General features: G+C 41.0%; 1 protein-coding gene across 4 annotated transcripts; it reads left to right on the top strand.

The window, feature by feature from the left end:
- Positions 1 to 4,231: 4,231 nt before the first annotated feature.
- Positions 4,232 to 19,349, top strand: LOC133441140 (natural killer cells antigen CD94-like). 4 transcript variants are annotated; one of them, XM_061718532.1, is made up of 7 exons: positions 4,232 to 4,372; positions 4,673 to 4,753; positions 7,711 to 7,803; positions 11,911 to 12,105; positions 17,472 to 17,632; positions 17,752 to 17,867; positions 18,899 to 19,349. In XM_061718532.1, the coding sequence occupies exons 1-7, from the start codon at positions 4,312 to 4,314 to the stop codon at positions 19,044 to 19,046; spliced, it is 855 nt and encodes a 284-aa protein (XP_061574516.1). In that variant the 5' UTR covers positions 4,232 to 4,311; the 3' UTR covers positions 19,047 to 19,349. The 4 variants fall into 4 exon arrangements, 3 of the variants coding, with proteins under 3 accessions (XP_061574516.1, XP_061574517.1, XP_061574518.1); XR_009782403.1 differs by lacking the exons at positions 17,752 to 17,867; positions 18,899 to 19,349 and adding an exon at positions 14,671 to 15,270 and having other exon boundaries at positions 17,472 to 17,556; XM_061718533.1 differs by lacking the exon at positions 7,711 to 7,803.
- The last annotated feature ends 868 nt before the right edge of the window (positions 19,350 to 20,217 follow it).

Raw genomic sequence — 20,217 nt, 5'->3', positions numbered from 1 at the left:
GCAGAAGTTGGAGGTTGGAGCGAAGCTGCTGTGACGTATTTGATTGTGTATCTAAATGGAGAAGACAACAACACTAGAGATGTAGAACCTGGAGGAGATGATAAATGTGCTGCTGGGTCTGTGGCTTGTGTTCGATATCAAGTTAAAAAATGAGAGTGAGAGAAGCTTCAAGCGGCAACGCTTTTTAATTTTTGTTTGTTTGTCTCGGCGCTGCTGAGAAGTCCGTTGGTAGCCGCGAGCAGCTATGAAGTGACGGAGCTCCTGGTAGATCTGATCGTTCCTTATCGCCTGTCTAGATCCCTTTTTAATTCTCTCCTCAGCCACCAGGTTCATGAACATCTGCACCTCAGAGTTGGATCATGAAACAGGCTTTTGCTGCCGTTGCCTGTCGAATAAAATGAACAAGAAGCCGTCAAGAGCGATGTGATATCGTTCTTTCGCTGATGTCACATTCTGACTCAGACGTCTGACTCCAACCCCCCGACCAATCGGTGGCCTGTAGTGTGATGATGTCAGATACAGCCGACTCAGCCGCTTAGAACCTCGGCAGAGTAGTTACAGAAAAGTATCTACTTGGCACGTTAGAACCTAGAAAGAACCAAACTGAGGCGAGTCGAGTCGGGCCGAGTAGGTAGTAGTGGAAAAGAGCCATAACAGACAGGTCTGTAACATCTGATACAGCCGATTTCTGCGTTGACTCTGCAAAGAGCCACCTACATGGAAGTAACATCGAATTTTGAAAGAAAAAAGTGATTGAATTTCTAGCACTGAATATTTACATGCATTGAAATTATGTATATGAATGTTTTTTAAATTAAAATATTCAACTGCAAAAAAATTCAACCTCAACGCCTGGGAACCCAAGGAAAACCAATTGATTCTAGATTCCTTGGCTTCGGGGTGGAATGTTTTGCGGTTTCATTTTTTGAGGTTGGATTATTTGCGGTTGAAGTTTTTGCAGCTGAATATTTTATTTATTTTAATATTGTTTTAGGCATGCTAATCTCACAGATAGAACAAATAATTCCAGAAGAATTTGGCTCACTTACGACTCAGTAACAGCACCGGCAAGTGCTACGAGGGCTAGATTTGTCCCTGATTTCAGGAACTGGGCCAAGCCTGTGTTCTGGCATCCGACACATGATCCAGATGTGATGGCCAGGTGGGGCCCAAAGGAGCCAAACAAAGTGCTGAATCGGTCCACATCTGGCAGATGTTTGGCTGATTTACAATGTTGTCAGTCAAGGCCAAATGTGGCCCAAAGAGAACTGCAGATATGGGCCAAGTTCGGGCCAAAACCTGTTTGTTGTCGGGGCTCTCATCATTTTAGCTTCAGAGCAACATTGCATTTTGTTTTAACCTGACATCCGAGCAGCGAGTTAAGAAAACACAATCTTTACGAAGATGATAGGACTGCAGAGACAAGCTCTGGGCTAGCCAGGAAGGGTCAAGGGGCAAAAGCCAATGAATGGCTCACAACCTTCGCCTAAGAGCCGAGGCTTTGGCTACGGCCAAAACTGGCAGCCTGCACGGATGCAACTGCCAACAACTGGACCAGGAGCAGCCGTCTCCCCGGACCCTTACATGCCAACTAAGGAAGGATCAGGTCTGCAGTCGGCTGCTCTGCCAGAGCGCCTAGCCGGACTGAGGCTACGACAGCGCTGACCAGAGCTTCAGAAGTCCTCAGTTCAGATGTTGTGGTTGCGGTCAGATTTAGTCAGAAGGTAGCATCACAGGTATCATGAGATATGGTAAGATAAAACAGTGATTTAATGTGGAAAGGTAATGTAAAATAATCATTTAAGGTGGAAGGGTTGGCTAAAACAGTGATTTAAGGTGGACGGGTAGGCTAAAACAGTGATTTAAGGTGGACGGGTAATCTAAAACATTAATTTAAGGTGGACAGTCAAGGTAAAACAGTAATTTAAGGTGGACGGGTAAGGTTAAACAGGGATTTAAGGTGGACGGGTAAGGTTAAACAGTGATTTAAGGTGGACAAGTAAGCTAAAACAGTAATTTAATGTGGAAAGGTAATATAAAATAATGATTTAAGGTGGACGGGTTGGTTAAAACAGTGATTTAAGGTGGACAGGTAAGGTAAAATAGTGATTTAAGGTGGAAAGGTAATGTCAAATAATGATTTAAAGGTATTGTGACATCATTTTTAACATGCTTTTAACACTATTAAAAGTCTTGGCCAACATCCCTCAAATGTGTCTAAAAGGGTGTAACAAGAAAAACTTCACTCCAGTACTCCATGCCTCGCTTTTTATGACGGTGTTTTTTTGCGCCGTGAAAAAAAGCATCCTTTTCTCCCTTTCCTGTCAATCATTGCCCCGCTCCTCCTCCAAACCTCCTCCAACCCAACTGCTACACACTTCTGCCGTCTCCACACACACGCGCGCACACCGAACCACAAACACCCACACACACAGCCCAGACAGGGCGACTACAGCCCGGGGATGAAGTCCGTGACCAGAGGACCGTAGCTCCCCGCAAGCAATACGCTCACAGCGGCGTCGGAGAGTTAAGCCGGGAGCGACAGGCGAAGCATGCACGGAAAAGGAGCACGGCGAAGCAGTCCACAGCAAACAATCACAAAAATAAAGGCATGCAAGCCGCAGTGTCCCCTTATCTTAAGTCCAGTCAGTGGCCGCGGGTCTTCTTAGCAGTTTTCCTCCGGTGATTAGAACAGAAGAAGCTCTAAACAGCTCCGTGTTAAGCCTGATTTATGGTTCCGCGTTAAATCGACGCAGAGCCTACGCCGTAGGCTCTGCGTCGGTGTAACGCGGAACCATAAATCGGCCTTTATGGTGCGCTGGAGAGGAGAGGAGGCAGGGAGCTTGGTGGAGGGGGCGGTGATTTAGCGGGGCGTGACTTCACGTTCCGCCACCAAACCACATGCGCCGTTTTTGCATAATTATGCGGAAAATCCCAGAAAGCACACAATACACTGAATGTTAAAAGTTCGTTTTTTTTGGGTGTAATTGATGTCAAGACACCCAACAAAAAATCAAGAAAAATTTGTTTTTCATGTCACAATACCTTTAAGGTGGACGGGTAAGGTAAAACAGTGATTTAAGGTGAACAGGTAAGGTAAAACAGTGATTTAAGGTGAACAGGTAAGGTAAAATAGTGATTTAAAGGAGCATGAGGCAGGATTGAGGCAGGATTTATGAAAAAAATTCGTATACGTTTTAAGTTTTCTAGTAATAATGTCAGATGAAGCGTTCCAAACAAAAAATAAGAAAGAATGAGCCCTCTAGTGTATCTCTCCGTTGCCTTGAACAGGCTGTGTGCTGCAAAATGTGCTGCAATTCCGGGCCGGAATTTCCCGCGCTGTCCTGCGGATGTGACGTCAAATGACGCTGCATGCGCGTTCTCCCGTGCCGGCTTCGCTGTTGGCTGCAGTACCCCCGACGGTCGTCGTGGCGCTAATGAGTCTCATTTCTTATTCTTGCCTCAAGCTCCTTTAAGGTGGACAGGTAAGGTAAAACAGTGATTTAAGGTGGACAGGTAAGGTAAAACAGTGATTTAAGGTGGACAGTTAAGCTAAAACAGTGATTTAAGGTGGACGACTAAGGTAAAACAGTGATTTAAGGTGGACAGGTAAGGTAAAACAGTGATTTAAGGTGGACAGCTAAGGTAAAACATTGATTTAAGGTGGACGGGTAAGGTAAAACAGCGATTTAAGGTGGACGACTAAGGTAAAACAGTGATTTAAGGTGGACGGGTAAGCTAAAACAGTAGACATGTTCCATCTGACTGTCAGACTTGTTCATTCCACATATTTGACCCATTTCAGGATTAATGTGGGTCGGGCAGTTCAGTTCGAGGAAGGACTGGCACTTCAAGGAAAAATCATGTCCAGGATTGAGGGTGTCAAGGGTTTGGACTATAGTACATTTGGTTTTGGGGATTTCTTCTTTTAACTTAACTTAACTTAACTTAACTTAACTTAACTTAACTTAAACTTAAACATATCCAACAGCAGAGGAGACGTCCAGGCGGCCATCGTGTAATCATGAAGTAAACTCAACAGCTTTCAAGGTTGAGTTTACGCTGCAGCGTTTCAACTCCATGAGCCAATATCGAGGGTGAACATGTTTGTTTCAGAGGCGCACATTTCGGTGAACAAGCTAAACTGTCAAATGGGGTAATAAATAACCACAAGCACACATCACAATAGAGGAAGAGGAAACGACTCGTTCCTTTTCAAGTCCTGATCTTTCGTTTGAAAGCAGCTCTGAAGCACTGGCATCACTTCCTTTCAATTTGAATCCTTAATTTAAAAAAACTTTCTTTTAAAGGATGGAGGAAGAAATCACTTATTCCACAGTCGTTTTCCAAAATGGTAAAACACGTCCACGAGGTAAGTTTCACAGCTTTTACTGGTTTCTGTGAGAAAGAACAACTCCCCCTCCTCTGGCAGGGATGGAAATAAAAATAACCTGATAGAAAAATGTAAATACTTTTTATTCTCCTGATGAACAACCCGAGTTTATTCACGAATGTTTCAGGAACTGTTGTGTAAAAAAACTCCACTCAGGAAGGTGAAAAGAAGCTTAATCTACATATATATTATTTGCTATCACGATGCATGATGACTAATTCATCCCTATGAAGCCTTTGTCACCTTTGTCACCTTTCTATAACCTGTTTTTTTTTCCAGATCAGCCAGTGAATAAAGAGGACATGACGGTTTATTCTGAAGTAAAAACTAAGGGAAAAGTTCCTGCTTCTGCCGATACAAGTAAGTTACGAAATGCTATTACGACATTGTATGAATATCATGTATCCTCAGTGACAACATTCAATTTAACTCATTAATTCTTAAGTAATCCATGAGAGCAAAGTCATGTCGTTCAAATGTAAATTACTCAAAAAATGGTAAAGCATGAAGTCATGAAGTCAAAATAAACACGATATACTGTAGATAGCAGGCGTGGTTGAAATCCCTGGCGAGTGTTGTGTTTGTCGCCTAGCAACAACAACTGTGGTGATGACATCATTACAGTACGCCAGGTATCACGGTTGATGCCGTGGATGGAAACTTACGTCCAGCAGTTCAGCGTCTGGGGTGCAGAGATGCTCCTTCACAGTCACATGTGCTTCCTACTCTTCATCTTCAACCTCTCCTCTTCAACTCTGATCTTTGGAAAGCTCAATCTGCTGCTTCCACTGGACATTTTTCTACTTGACACACATGCACACAGTTCTGATCAAAGATATTCACGTTTTTTGGAAAGACATTTTTAACACACTGTCAGAAATGAGTAATATGCGCACATTGAACTCTCAGTACTCTCAGCCACACCACAACTCTCCAAAGCAAGTAAACATGTAATTGCCTTTGCTACTTTATTAGCAAGACAATTCATTTTACTCATTCACTCACTCACTCATCTTTTTCCGCTTTATCCGTTCCCGGGTCGCGGGGGCAGCAGCCTCAGCAGAGATGCCCAGACTTCCTTCACCCCAGACACTTCCTCCAGCTCTTCCGAGGGGAGTCGGAGGCGTTCCCAGGCCAGCCAAGAGACATAGTCTCTCCAGCGTGTCCTGGGTCTTCCCCGGGGTCTCCTCCCGGTGGGACATGCCTGGAACACCTCCCTAGGGAGGAGGGACATGCCTGGAACACCTCCCTAGGGAGGAGGGACATGCCTGGAACACCTCCCTAGGGAGGAGGGACATGCCTGGAACACCTCCCTAGCGAGGCGTCCAGGAGGATCCGGTACAGATGCCCAAGCCACCTCAGCTGACTCCTCTCAATGTGAAGGAGCAGCGGCTCGACTCCGAGCTCCTCCCGGGTGACCGAACTCCTCACCCTATCTCTAAGGGAACGTCCAGCCACCCTGCGGAGGAAACTCATCTCGGCCGCTTGTATCCGCAATCTTGTCCTTTCGGTCACTACCCAAGGTTCATGACCATAGGTGAGGGTAGGTGTGTAGATTGACCGGTAAATAGATTAATTTTACTTGGATGGAAATCTTCTGCAGCTCCTATGTCTCTTGGATCAAATCTATTATAAACTGTATGAAGTTGGAAAAAAACAAGGTGCACATTGAAATGGGGCACAGACAAATTTTACACTACATGGGCCCCTTTTTTCTCATATATTAAGAGGCTTGATTTCCCTGCGGTTCCAGGGTAATGTTATTTCTCCTAGTTGTATGCGGGTGTTTTTATACATATGTATATATGTTTGTGTATATAGGTATGTTTTACTTGTTTCACCCTGCTAGATGGATGTGAAGATAAGACACAGTCTAGTTAGAAACATGAGGTGGTTATGAGGATTTCACTGTATTATCTGGTCGATCTGTCTGTAACTTAGTCAAGGCGTACTGTTGATGCGTTGTTGTTTTTTTGAGTGCGTTTCTTTGTTTTAGGACTATCTTTGTTAATGTCCTTACATAATTCATAAGTGCATTTATACTGTTAATGTTTGTCGGGCCAAAAATTCAATAAAAAAGTTTAAAAAAAAGCAAAAAAAAAGATATTCACGTTTCAGTCTTTTGTAATAAAGTGGACGTCACTCTGCCATTTCTAGGGTACTTCTACATTAACTTCCTTCTATCATACCACTGCCTTCAATTTCCACATCTTTTCTGCTTCCTCTTCCTTCCGATGCTGCCATCACTCGCTTGCTTTGTCTCTCGCGATCCGTCTGGGGAGCATTTATCACACGACCAGTGCTTTAAGTGGGAAAAAATAAGTGCCGGTACTCTCCCCCTCCAGTCATACAAATATGGGACTATGTAAATTTGTGTATATATATATATGTATATATATATATATATATATATATATATATATATATATATATATATATATATATATATTAAACTCTCCCACTCTGTTAAAAACCTCCTGTGTTTACCTTCATATTTCCGTTTGGCCGTGCATTTTGTCCCTCCAAGTTATTTCCGTCACAACCACGAGTGCACCCGTTTAGCTCAACGCGACGATACTTGCGTACAGCGAACGCTGTCTGTCTTTCACTGCACCTATCAAATAAAGTTGCAAGAGCCGCATGACACCGGCCAAAGAGCCGCGGGTTGGCCAAGCGCGCCTTTACGTCTGTACGGCAAGCTTTGAGCATCAAAACACCTTAATCAACAAATCCAACCCGTAGACTTTGGGGAGATCGGGAGGAGTTACTGACTGATGGGGAATCTGGGAAGAACAGTACCGGTACGCGCCGCACACAGTAAATAATTTCCGGTACGCTGATGGGTAAAATTTAGAAGTGCCGGTACTGCGTACCGCTCCGTACCGGCCCACTTAAAGCACTGCACACGACAAGAAAAGCATTCATCAAAATAGTGAAGAGCTGCAGTAAGATACTGGGACCTGAGCAGAGTTTGCTGTGGGATACGTACATGTAGGGAGAAGAGCTTCACGCATCCTGTCAGATGCAGAAATTTCAGTTCTTGTCTTCTACAGCTCCTTCTAGAATTAAGCCTAATATTCCTTAAAATTTATCGAAATTGTCTTATTTAAAGCAGGACAATCTGTGCCAATTTGGCAAGAAAAAAAAAGGAAATTAGTTTTTGCAGTGATAGGTCCAGGTTTGGTCAGATTTATTGGATAGAAATACTCCTTCATCCCAACAGCCATCTTAAATATTTTAAATACAGAGCAACAGATGAGTTGGTGAAGGCAGCTTCACATTTCTGTGTGTCTCATGTGTTTTGTTTATCAACCCAGAAGAGGAGCCGGCCGCTCGCTCTTGGCCACTGCTGGCGGGTTTGGGGATCCTTTCTGTTCTCCTGGTCGCCAGCATCGTCGTCCTGGCCTACAGTAAGTTTCATTACGACACATTTCACGTTGATGATCAAGATAAAAACACAAGAAACAAACACTTTAAAAAACGTGAACCAAGAAATCTGAACATATTACAAAACGAACGTACATAGTGAAGAAATCTGTTAGTTTCCTCTTCTGGTCTTTACTTGTTTCTACACATAGGTCTGAATTTCAAACATTCTAAGGACATGCATTTCTACAGAGGTGTAGAAATGTGTATTTTGGACACTTTGGAAGTAATTGCTCTGAATCAGCCAGGAAATAAGATCTCAGTACTTTGATTTACTACTCCGTTTAATCCAGCTCGGGCTGTGCAGCCTGGACTGAATCCAGCAACCTCAACACTTGAGCACATATATGCAAAGATATGCAAAGTTGAGAGTTGAACCTGTGTTTATGTCAGAATAAAATCACCCACAGACTTGTTATGCCACACCAACATGTGACAGCTTCTGTTCAGGTGGATAATTGACCAAGAACTGCTGTATCTCCTGACACCTGTCCTCTGAGGTATGGGCTTCATCCAGTCTCCGTTTTACATCCCTGTCTTCACCGAAGGGCTAAATCCGGTTTTCAGAACCGACACCAACCTTAAATCAAGGAATAGAGGGAATGCGCATGACGTCACAGATGTGACTTCACATCGGGTTACGCCCACTGAGTGGCAGAGAGACTGAGTGGCAGTGTAAACTTTTAGTTTGAGCAACAAAACATCTAAAATTGGAAAGAACTGTTGTGCGATCAACTGTACTCATAGATTTAGCAAGAATCAGAATCAGAATCAGAAATAAGTTTAATGGCAAGTTTGTTAAACACACACAAGGAATTTGTTGTGGTGATTGGTGCAATACAAAGAACAAATATATAATGAAAAGAGAAAATGTATAACATGAGAGAAAATTTACAACATGAGGTTTTAAAGTGCCGGATATGAGTTGTGCAAAGTTGACCTAGGATGTGCGTTAATGTAACGCATAGGGTCAGGATTGTAACGCAAATCGGAGTTATCATTTTACAGACTGCCAAAAAATAAGCTTAAGAGAGACAAATGGATCGCTGCAATTCGCAGAAACAACTGGATTCCAGTCACCAAAACGTGGATTTGCGGTTCCCATTTTGTATCAGGTAATGTTGGATTTTTGGGTAGCTAATGTTAAATGGTCAAATCATAAAGTTCGGTGTCCTCATCACTTTAATTTCACCAACAAATCCTGCCTTGAAGTAGGACCAAAACTTTTGTATGCCTTCAAGCTTTGCTTCGTGTATTTCCCCGGCGTAGAAATTAAGCACATATAAATATGCAACTGAAAAAGCAGACGGAAAATTACCGAGCTGCCTGCAAATTGTTGATTCGTTTTTGGCCTTGAAGGAGCGGCTGGCAAGCCTCTCCGCTATAATCTCCCGGGAGGAATGTAAACATGACGCTCTGCACCCAACCTAACCCTCCCCCTTCCAAAACATCTGAGGATCCTGACTCCCAGAACTGTACCGCTGTTCGATAACATCAAGGACGCTTGGCTACTCTCGGGGAGAAAGGTCGTCGGTCTTACCGCGTTACAGACTCTCACATACACACTGACACACACACACCTCCCTCTCCCCATCCAACCGCCTTCCTGGCTCCCTCTCTTATCAGCCCCTCCCGACAAGGACGTCCGGGTTTGAGCGCCAGCTACCCGGCCCTCACTTGGATGAACTGTGCCGGGACCACCCCCCCCCCCCGACTTCCCCACCCCCAATCACCCACATGCAAGTCCTGTGACGTCTGTGCTTCGTGTCTGCGAGGTGTTTTTTTGCAACTTGATATTGTGTATTGTATGATATTCAATGTGAAGATGTAGCCAGATGTAACCGGAGCCAGTTCTTTGTCTGTGGAAACAGAAAACCCGGTTCCAAACTCAGCACCGGCCCAGAACCAGAACCAGCCCTGGAACCGGTTTGGTGGAAAAGGGGTATCGGGGCTGGTTGTAGTCACACCAAAGTTAAAATGCCTAACTTTATTGAAGGAATAACCATACTTACAGCATAGTTTAAAAGCATAAGCAGAATTCACAGCAATTACAACTGGAATGGGATGAATCTTTAGCTTACAGTTTTGATCCTTAGACTTTCCTGTGAACGTGTTGTTTAAGTTGTGAAGAAATACTTAGAGCATAATCATTCCTATTACCGGTAAGATTGTTTTTCTGTGCTCTCGGTTGTACGGACAGACTGCTGCAACTTGTTAACCGGGTTCACCTGGTTCTGTATGGGCTCAAATTAATGCCATAAGTATTTTGTATCTGTAAATAAACTTTGTACTTGTAGAAATATTTTGTGCGTGTGCAAAAAATATTTGTACTTGCAAAAAATATTTGTACTTGTAAAAATATTCTGTGCGTGTGAAAAAAATATTTGTACTTGTAGAAATATTTTGTGCATGTGCAAAAAGTATTTGTACTTGCAAAACATATTTGTACTTCTAGATACAAAGCTACAAACTTTTTACAAAGCTACAAACCTTTTTTACAAAGCTACAAACTTTTTTTACGAAAGCTACAAACTTTTTTTCAAAAGCTACAAACTTTTTTTACAAAGCTACAAACTTTTTTTACAACTACGAGTTTTGGCAGTGTTTTGACGTGCCAAAACTAACAGCCAATCAGCGATCTTTGGCACGGGTTTCAAAGGGTTTCTGGAGAGCCAATCAGATCATTGCATCGCCTACTGACGTCGCCGCCATATTGGATGTGGCAAGACTGGGCTGCAAACTAATACAAGTAAATGGACTTATTTTTAATTAAGATTAAGAAATTTACGTTTTACGTCTCATTTATTCATTCACACGCGCACTAATATACTTGGGAAACAGTTAGGCACCAAATATAATATATTTAATTTTCTCAGAAGGCAAAAATAAGAACTTTATTTATCCCACACAGGAGTAATTCATGTTATATCAGCTATAGAGAACAAGGTAGTGCCGAAAAACAATATATATCCCCCCTCACAAAAATAGAGACATATTTTTTTATCAACAAAACGAATACAAAAAAATTCAAATAACACATTTGAACCATTTTTCAGACAATAAAATAACAATAACATAAAATGTAATGTAATGTGTAAAGATGTAAAATATGGGGGATATATATTGTTTTTCGGCACTACCTTGTTCTCTATAGCTGATATAACATGAATTACTCCTATGTAGGATCAATAAAGTTCTTAATTTTTGCCGTCTGAGAAAATTAAATATATTATATTTGGTGCCTAATTGTTTCCCAAGTATATTAGTGCATGTGTGAATGAATAAATGAGATGTAAAACTTACATTTCTTTGTAGAAAGGCGCTTTATGAAAATAAGTCCATTTACTTGTATTAGTTTGCAGCCCAGTCTTGCCACATCCAATATGGCGGCGACGTCAGTAGGCGATGCAATGATCTGATTGGCTCTCCAGAAACCCTTTGAAACCCGTGCCAAAGATCGCTGATTGGCTGTTAGTTTTGGCACGTCAAAACACTGCCAAAACTCGTAGTTGTAAAAAAAGTTTGTAGCTTTGTAAAAAAAGTTTGTAGCTTTGTAAAAAAAAGTTTGTAGCTTTGTAAAAAAAGTTTGTGGCTTTGTAAAGTTTGTAGCTTTTGTAAAAAAAAGTTTGTAGCTTTGTATCTACAAGTACAAATTTTTTTTGCAAGTGCAAATATTTTTTGCAGGTACAAATATTTTTTGCACATGCACAAAATATTTCTACAAGTACAAATATTTTTTGCACACGCACAAAATATTTCTACAAGTACAAATATTTTTTGCAAGTACAAATATTTTTTGCACACGCACAAAATATTTCTACAAGTACAAAGTTTATTTACAGATACAAAATACTTATGGCATTAATTTGAGCCCATAGTTCTGGGGCTTCAAACCTCAATTGAGTTGCTAATCTCTTGAAAAACTCAAATAAAAGCTCTACAGCATATAAAAGAGTTTTTTTTTAATACAGCATCTTCAGTTTCAAGCACACTGCTCTGAAGAGCCTGCGAAGAGACGACGAAAGAAAAAGAGAAAATGTAGATTCATAGCAAAGCTCATTCATCTGCTGCTGTGCTCTTTTTTTTAATAGTCATGGTGAGGATGAGAGAGCAGCGCTCAAACCTCACTGACCTCAGAGCAGAAAATGAGGAGATGGAAAAGAGAAACGGTATCCTGATGAATGAGACGGAGCAGCTGAGCGGAGAACGAGCCCGCCTCAACTGGACGCTGGGAGTCATCCTGACATTCAACAACTTTCCTGTGAAGGCTTTCTGCCCTGAAAAAAGTGAGTACTCTCTCTAATAATCGATCTTTCAGAATGTAGCTGGAGATGACTGATACCCTAATGATCCTAGGCATGATCACCTGAAACCACGACTGTAGGTCCCACGTTCAACATCAGTCTTTAAGTCTTTCCATTATTACATTTTTTTTGTGATCAAATGTTTTTATTTATATTTCTTTTTTTATTATAAACGGTGGCATCCACAATGATGTCAAACAAACATAATACACATATTTTCACCCCCTTCCAAACCCACCCCTCGGACCTAAGCATTCACCGAAAACAATTAATTATTAATAATAAGGAAAACAATAAAAAACAAACAAACAAACAAACAAACAAAAAAGGACAAAATAAAACGAAGGCAAAACATAATAATATCAAAAACTGGACAAGGATAGTTGCAACAAGGTAGTCTACATCAATTTTAAATACATTTTTCAAGTTTGGCTTTAATTTGATCTGCGGCCATATACCTAAATAAAATATTTAGTTGTTTTGCATTATGGGTTCGGGCTGTAGATATTTCCAGATAGATAATATCAAGAAAAGTCAAATACCAATGGGAGATGTTAAGCCTGTGTGGTGGTTTCCATCTTACTGCAATTATCTTTTTTGCTTCTGTTAGGCCAGCAAGCAAAATTTGTTTATGACATAGTGAAGCATTAATTGTGGATAAATTATTTAAAATAAGTGTTTGAGGGTTTACTGGAATAGTCTGTACTGTTGTGGAGGATAGTGCAGTTTCAACCTGTTGCCAGAAGTTTGCAACACGTTGTCATTCCCAGACCATGTGCATGGAGGTTCCTGGTTTATTCTGAGAGCATAATGTACATAAAGAGCTAACCAGGATCTTCATATGGTAAAACTTGCAAGGTGTTAAATAAGTTCTATGTACAAATTGATCATCAATAAGCTGATGATCTGGTTTCTGGAAGATGATATATTATTAGTCCATACATCATTCCAGTTGAAATCTGGGTTCCAGTCAGGTATATCCCTTCTCTATATTGCATCTAAGGCTAAGGGTTTATATGACATTTTTAAAATATATTGATATAGAGTTGTGGCCATTATTCGATTTTTAATATGCATAACACCCATAAGAACTTTGAGCATTTGTGCGTATGAAGGCAATGTCTAAGGTTGAGCAACTGCTGACTTGTGTTATGTTGCTGCAAGACTGAAATTACAGAAAAACATGATGTTGGTTGAAAAATTCCACAGCATCGTTTTCTAGATTAACAATATGGCTAAAGGAAGAATTGCTTTGATCCAGGAGATCCACCGTGATGCAAAAACTGGCATTCTGCACAAATTGTAATTTGACGAACTAATCTTAGAAGATTCATCCAGTGTGATTTAATGAAGTTCATTTTGTCCATGGCTTTACAATTTAATTAGCTGATTCTTTTTGTCAGACAAGAATATTTAGGTTTTTTGTTTAGGTATGTCGGGTATTTAAAAAACCTAAATATTCTTGTCCGACGAAAAGAATCAGCAAATTACATTCATCCAATGTGTTTCACATTTTGCAGCGCAATGTTAACAATTTGAAGATTTTCCCATTTTTTTAAAAAATTGAACAGTGTAGGCGTGGTAACACTACGGTGCCATATTTTCTACAATCTTGGTCCAAACTGCTCCAAATATGACGTTGATGGTGAATATCTCAGCCTGAAAAGATTAATATCCCTTTTATTAAGGTATGGTGGTAGAGCAAAGAACATACAGTATGCTCAATCTCGGTCTACAGCTTGTAGGGAGGTGTTTAGACTTTAAATAAGGATATTTATGAATATTTAAGGTGCAAGGTCACGGTATGTGGGTGTGGAAACACGAGTACACCACAATTTCTTCATGATGGAACAAAGCTTTTCCCAATATTGACCAAAAACTCACGTCTTTCGTAAAGGTCAAGCATTATGCAACTGGCTTGTAAGACCCGCCCCTCAAAGCCACATGAGCCAATGGCCGTTGAATCAGTTGCAATGAAAGATCTCAAACATCTGTAGCCTGCAGCTTCACAACAAATTATCCTCTTTTTTATGGAGTTTCCTTCATCCAAAGACAACTAATTAATGCATAGATTTTGCTTTGGCTAAAGCTGCTGATACAGTCAACCCAGAGAGCTGCATGGGCTGGGGAGGGCTGGTCCTACATGGGGACAGATGCATGGACTGGGCGGGAACCGTAAAACTGATGAGAAGAAGAGTTTACCAGTCAGCATTACTTGTGGGAAGGAAGACCTGGAAGACTGTGGTCTGACAACTAAAGGTGAAGTCCGCAGTGAGACGATTGATCTCAATAGACTGGATGTGTGTTTCACGAAAGGATCTCACTCAAATGAAACAAATTGCGATTCACCATCTATTTACGTTTTTGTTGGTCATGGTCAGCTGATGAGCTAAAGACATTCAGGGACCACCATGGTTACCGTGCGTAGGTGGTTAGATTCAGCTTTTGTTAAATTGTTGTTTTGTAAAATGTCCACTGTTGGACCACCGTCCATATGGTTATGAATTCATGACATTTATGATTGGGTGAACATTTATTTTGGACCAGTAAAGGGCCGAAGCCAAGCCAAGTCTCATGATCCCTGCCTCATGGTGAGTTTACGACACCTCCAGCGTGGTCTGGAGAACGGAAAGACCCCATGGACACCAGGATTTGCATATGTGACCCTCTTGGTGATAAGGCACCACACTTTGATTGGACAAGGACCCCAAGCTGCAGGAATGGGTATCAACTTCCTGTATACAGCTATAAAAGGGGAGACCCCCCTCTCTCCGGTCTCTTCTCTCTTTTCTGCTTCTTCCTTCTCACCCACAGGTCTCTGTAACACCAGGGAGCCAGCCAAGGGCCGGCTTTCTCCTTCGTGAACGAAGGAGCGTCCATTTTGCAGCGCTGCACGAGCGACCCACGCAGTTCCGAGCCCAGAAAGCCGAACTAGGGACCCTGCATTGCCTCGACGTGAACGCGACGCCGATCCGAAGTTGAAGGAAGCCAAGTGCTGTGCCCAGCTGCCATCCCCTCATCTGCAGCAAGGACACAGGAGGGAGTGATAGCCGCTTTATCAGGATCCCCTGCTGAGCGTAAACACCCAGCTGTTCCCCGAGGAACGCTGACCGACCACCCTTTTTTCCTTCAACTGCAAAGATTCACGTGAGAGGCTGTTTTTGGTGTCTGGGCAGAGAAAACTTAGTAATACACTTTAAAAGTTAGTTTACGCTGTGAGCTGGACTGCTGATCCCGTCATAGTTGTGTTTATTAACTTAAGTGTTTTTGTTTATCTTCTTATTGGTCTACTGCTGCATCCACATTGCTGGATCGTTATGACATGCTTCTCGACAACCGAAAACAAGGCCCTTCTAAATTTCCCAGTTGAATGACCAGAGCGCACGTGTGAAGTTTAGTTTCACATTGGGGCATTTCTGTGTGGGAAAGATCAGAAGGTCTTGGGTTTCTGGTAATGAGAAATTATTTAAGAGTGTCTATTATTTTACTTTTCTTCTGCATCTCTCTCTCTCTTCCTCTCGTACTAACCCCCCCCCACACGCACACACACACACACCCAGACGCTCCCCTCGGTCATAAATTCCCGAGCCGTTCTGAGATCCGACACACACACACACACACACACACACACACACACACACACACACACACACACACACACGCACACACACACACACACACACACACACGCACACACGCACACACGCACACACGCACACACACACACACACACACACACACACACACACACACACTAGTCACACCCCACACAGATGACTGGAACTTTTGCATTGTATAATTTCTGTCCCTGTTTACGTAGTGTGCCATCAGGATTTTATTTGGGGTGTTGCGTCTATCATCTTTTGACACCTGTATGTAAATAAATCCTGATTGATTTTTAATGAGTGGTTTCTGTTGTTTCATGCATTTTGGTCACAATTGATTTGTTTGACAGAGCCTAGTGCTCGAATTTCACCCTTCAATTACTGTATTATGCATAAACCTTAATTTCTGAGACTGATATTCTGCTGTAAAAGTTATCATTTCCCTGCTTAAGGAACAGGGTGGTGCCCCGAGGATTTTATTTATCATATTGGTCATTCAATTTGATAAATAGTCGACTTTATTAATTATTAATAATTATTAATAAAATTATTAATAACCCTTCGATAACTGATCAGCCAAGCTACCTGAGTTGCACAACACCACTAATACCCCTTTTCCACCAAACCAGTTCCAGGGCTGGTTCTGGTTCTGGGCCAGTTTTGGAAGAGTTTGGAACCGGGCTTTCTGTTTCCACTGACAAAGAACTGGCTCAGGGCCAGAAAACCCGGTTCCAAGGTAGAACCAACTTTTTGCTGGTCTAGAGAAAAGAACCGATTACGTAAACGGAGGGGGCGGAGTTATTAAGACCAATAGCAATAGCAAGACTGGGAGACGGAGACATTTTCAAATAAGAATGAATCTGGATGCAGCAAAGCATCATGGGTCTGAGGAGGAGACAACCTGTCTTTTAGAGATGTGTCCACGGAGGAGCTACGAGGACCAAGTCCTATTAGAGCAAATACCTTGTTGTTGCTTCAACCTTCACGCAAACGCAGCCACAACTAACGTTTGCAGTGACGTAAAGACGTGGCTCCTCTTAGCACCCGAGCTGTGGAAAACCAAACCGGTTCTCAGCTGGTTCCCAAGTTGAACAAGTTGTGAACCAGAACCAGCACTGGAACCGGTTTGGTGGAAAAGGGTTATGACTCTCTCCTTGATTTTCTGAAAGCCATGCTGATTGGACGATCGTTAGATCGTGAAGCCTCTAACAAATGTTCTGTGTGCTGCACAGAGCACGAGTGAATAGCGTCCTTCTCCCACTGGTTCTCTCGTTGGTTTACCTTCCTAAATCAACACCATTAGCAACACTGACGGGGACAGTTGGAGGATGTTTTTTAACTGAATCCTTTCTAAAGGGTGGGGCTGCCTCTATATGCGGAAAGCTGCATGGGCTGGAAAAAAATAAGTTATTTAATAAAAAGAAAGTATCTGGAAGGTCCTCGGTATCACTGCTTTTTCAAAAGCTTTTTCTTTTTTAGAGTTCCCTTATCAATCATGCAGCTATCAAAGTGAAAGCTGGACAACCTGAAAAAACTGGATATATCACAATTTGAGACCCTTTTGAATGTTTGAAAGTCAGAAAAGGCATAAAATGTGCCCTTTTAGTTTTCTAATCCTGAAGACATCGATATCGACGTCATGTATAGGTTTGACAAAAAGGCTGCCAGAGACAGGAATATTTTATACAATTTAGCAACATTTAATCTTCACATCATGTCTGTCTATTTCTTTCATGAATACAGAGTGTCAACCATGTCAGAAAGGGTGGATTCTGTACCGGCAAAAGTGCTACTTGTTTACTCCCAGACTCCCAGGGAGTGATTGGAGGACGTGGGAAGGCAGCCGAGAGTTTTGCCGTGACACAGCTGCAGATCTGGTTGTTGTTGATGATCTGCAAGAAATGGTGATCTTTAACAACATTACACCAACAACACAACCTTAACTTAATTATGAGGTTAACGCTGATATCTTTAGCGTGAAAGCGTTGCTGCTCGCAATGATCTCCAATGTTCTGATTTTCAGGAGTTCATCAGTAACCACACCAAGTTCTACTATGACAAATTCCATGGATTCTGGATCGGGTTGCAAGAAATTAACAAGAACTGGGTCTGGACCGACGGACGCAACGACACGCTCGGGTATGAGAATTTAGGGGATGCAATATGGTTTGTGGAATATGGGGGTTTGAGGATTGTTTGATTTGATTAATTTTGTACATGTAAAAGACAACAATTAAAAGAGAAGATAAGAAAACAAAACAAACAAAAAAAAACAACAAAACAAAGAATTTCATACTTTAACACTTGATATCTTAGTTTACATGTGCAAAAAGGAGTAGGAATAAGTGTAAACTTATTTAATCCTACCCCCATTCACTAATCATTTATGAGTATTTATAATAACTAACTATCCTATAATTATACTCACACACTGTATTCACACACTTACCTATACATACATACACACACACACATAGTTGAATATTTCTATATATATTTGTACAGACATGCCCATATAAATAATTATATAAATGTAGTTATTTACACCATACTATCTCTATATTAACTCCATCTGCTCTATATCTATATATATATATCTACATACTACATACACACACATATATATATATATATATATATATATATATATATATAAACCCCTTCCTCTTTGTACCTCGTGAAAATCATGTTTTTATATTTGTTTTTAAACTGGTTAATGTTTGGACATTGTTTTAATACCAAATCCATTCTGTTCCATAGTTTAGCTCCACTGACTGATATAAAAATCTTTTCATTGTTGTTCGTGTTCTGCAAGTCTTAAAATTTAGAGAACCCCTTAAATTAAACCTCCCCTCTGTGTCATAAAACATTTCCTGTAAGTAAGATGGTAATAAGTTGTTCCTAGCTTTATACATGAATTGTGCTGTTTGGAATTCCCCTATGTCAAAAAATTTGATCATTTTAGAATTGAAGAATAATGAATTAGTTTGTTCATTCTGATGGCTCTTTTCTGCAGTATGAATAGTGGTTGCAGTGAACTTTTATACGTGTTTCCCCAAACCTCTAAACAGTAACTTAAATAAGGCTGGGGGGGGATGAGAGGGGCTACATTTTATTTCTTTTTTGTTATTCATTTTATTTATTTTTTATTTTCTGATGTTCATTTTAAGGTACTGGTTGAGAAAGCCACTTGGAGAAGGGGGTTCCTTTGCACTGATGATCCCTGGGAAGAATCTCACGGAGAGCTGGAACAAAGCAGGAAATGAGTTTAAGAACAGGTTCATCTGTGAGGCCGAAGTCCTCGTCAGGTCCAGCTAACTAACGCTGTTTCTGCTCCTCCTCATGTTGCTTGCGTCTATAAAGTTGTCTCAGTTTTGGACAAGAAGAACATATACGAAAAGCGCTGTTTACTCCAAGCGGAAGCAAAATTTCACATTTTAGAAATGTCTGCAATCTTTTTATAACTTTAATTCTGTTTTGTTTAAGTTAGTTTTTTTTAATCAGTTCGTGTTTTATTAACAGCATGGTAAAAGTTCAGATGAACTATATTTGTAAAAATAAAATCAAATGTGGTAATATAGAGAAATTAAATAAAGAAATGTGAAGTCACATGAACAAATAAAGCACTTTTGAATGAATGAGTTTTACATCATTATTATGATTTAGTAAGATCCAGAGGCCGGACATGAGATAAAACACTCAGCGTAAAGTCTAAAAGGCTCTTCCAACTAAAAAGAAGAACTGCTTAATTCGCTTCATTTTAGCCGTTTTATTTCAATACAAACTTGTGTAAATCTCAGTTTGGAGACAGCAGGTTGTTTCATCCGGATGAATCCAGCCTTTGAAGATGCTCCAGGATGAAAATGGCACATTTATAATAATAAGAATGATAATAATGATCATGGTAACAGTAAAAAAAATACAGACAACATGAAAAAACACATACGTAAACAATCTGGAGTATAAACAGCGTAAAAAATATATATATGTTTTATAAAAAGGTTTGTAGGGCTAAAATAAAGTTTTCCACAAAATTGCATTGCAATAAAATCTTTTTTAAATGTATAAAAGTTGTTCTGGTAGAAAAATAAAAACAAATCTGGGATGCTGCGTCCTCGGAGCTGCAGAGCAACGAGAGCGTCCAGCTCGTTCAGCATCAGCGCAACATGCTGGAGTAGAAGTTCACCCTGGACCCATTATGGGATGTAAAGAGAGCAGACTTTCAGGAGGGACCAGAACCACGAGAATCAAAGCAGTTTCGGACCAAAGCAGTGTCTATTTGCAGCCAGCCTCATTAGATAAACTGTTTTTTTAAAGTGGGGGATAAAATGGGAAATAAAGGGTATACATTGACATCACTTACCACTGGACCAGCCCCCTTACTCTCACTGAGTGGCAAAAACAGCTGCATCTAGTGGAGAAGACGGTATAACAGCCGATTATCGGCTTAAATTAAAGGCAGTTGGACTTGACAGTGACCCGTACAGTT

This window comes from Cololabis saira, chromosome 3 (assembly GCF_033807715.1).
Source record: "Cololabis saira isolate AMF1-May2022 chromosome 3, fColSai1.1, whole genome shotgun sequence".
NCBI lineage: Eukaryota > Metazoa > Chordata > Actinopteri > Beloniformes > Belonidae > Cololabis > Cololabis saira.
The sequence above is the reverse complement of the archived record's forward strand: the minus strand, read 5'-3'. Positions and strand labels throughout refer to the sequence as shown.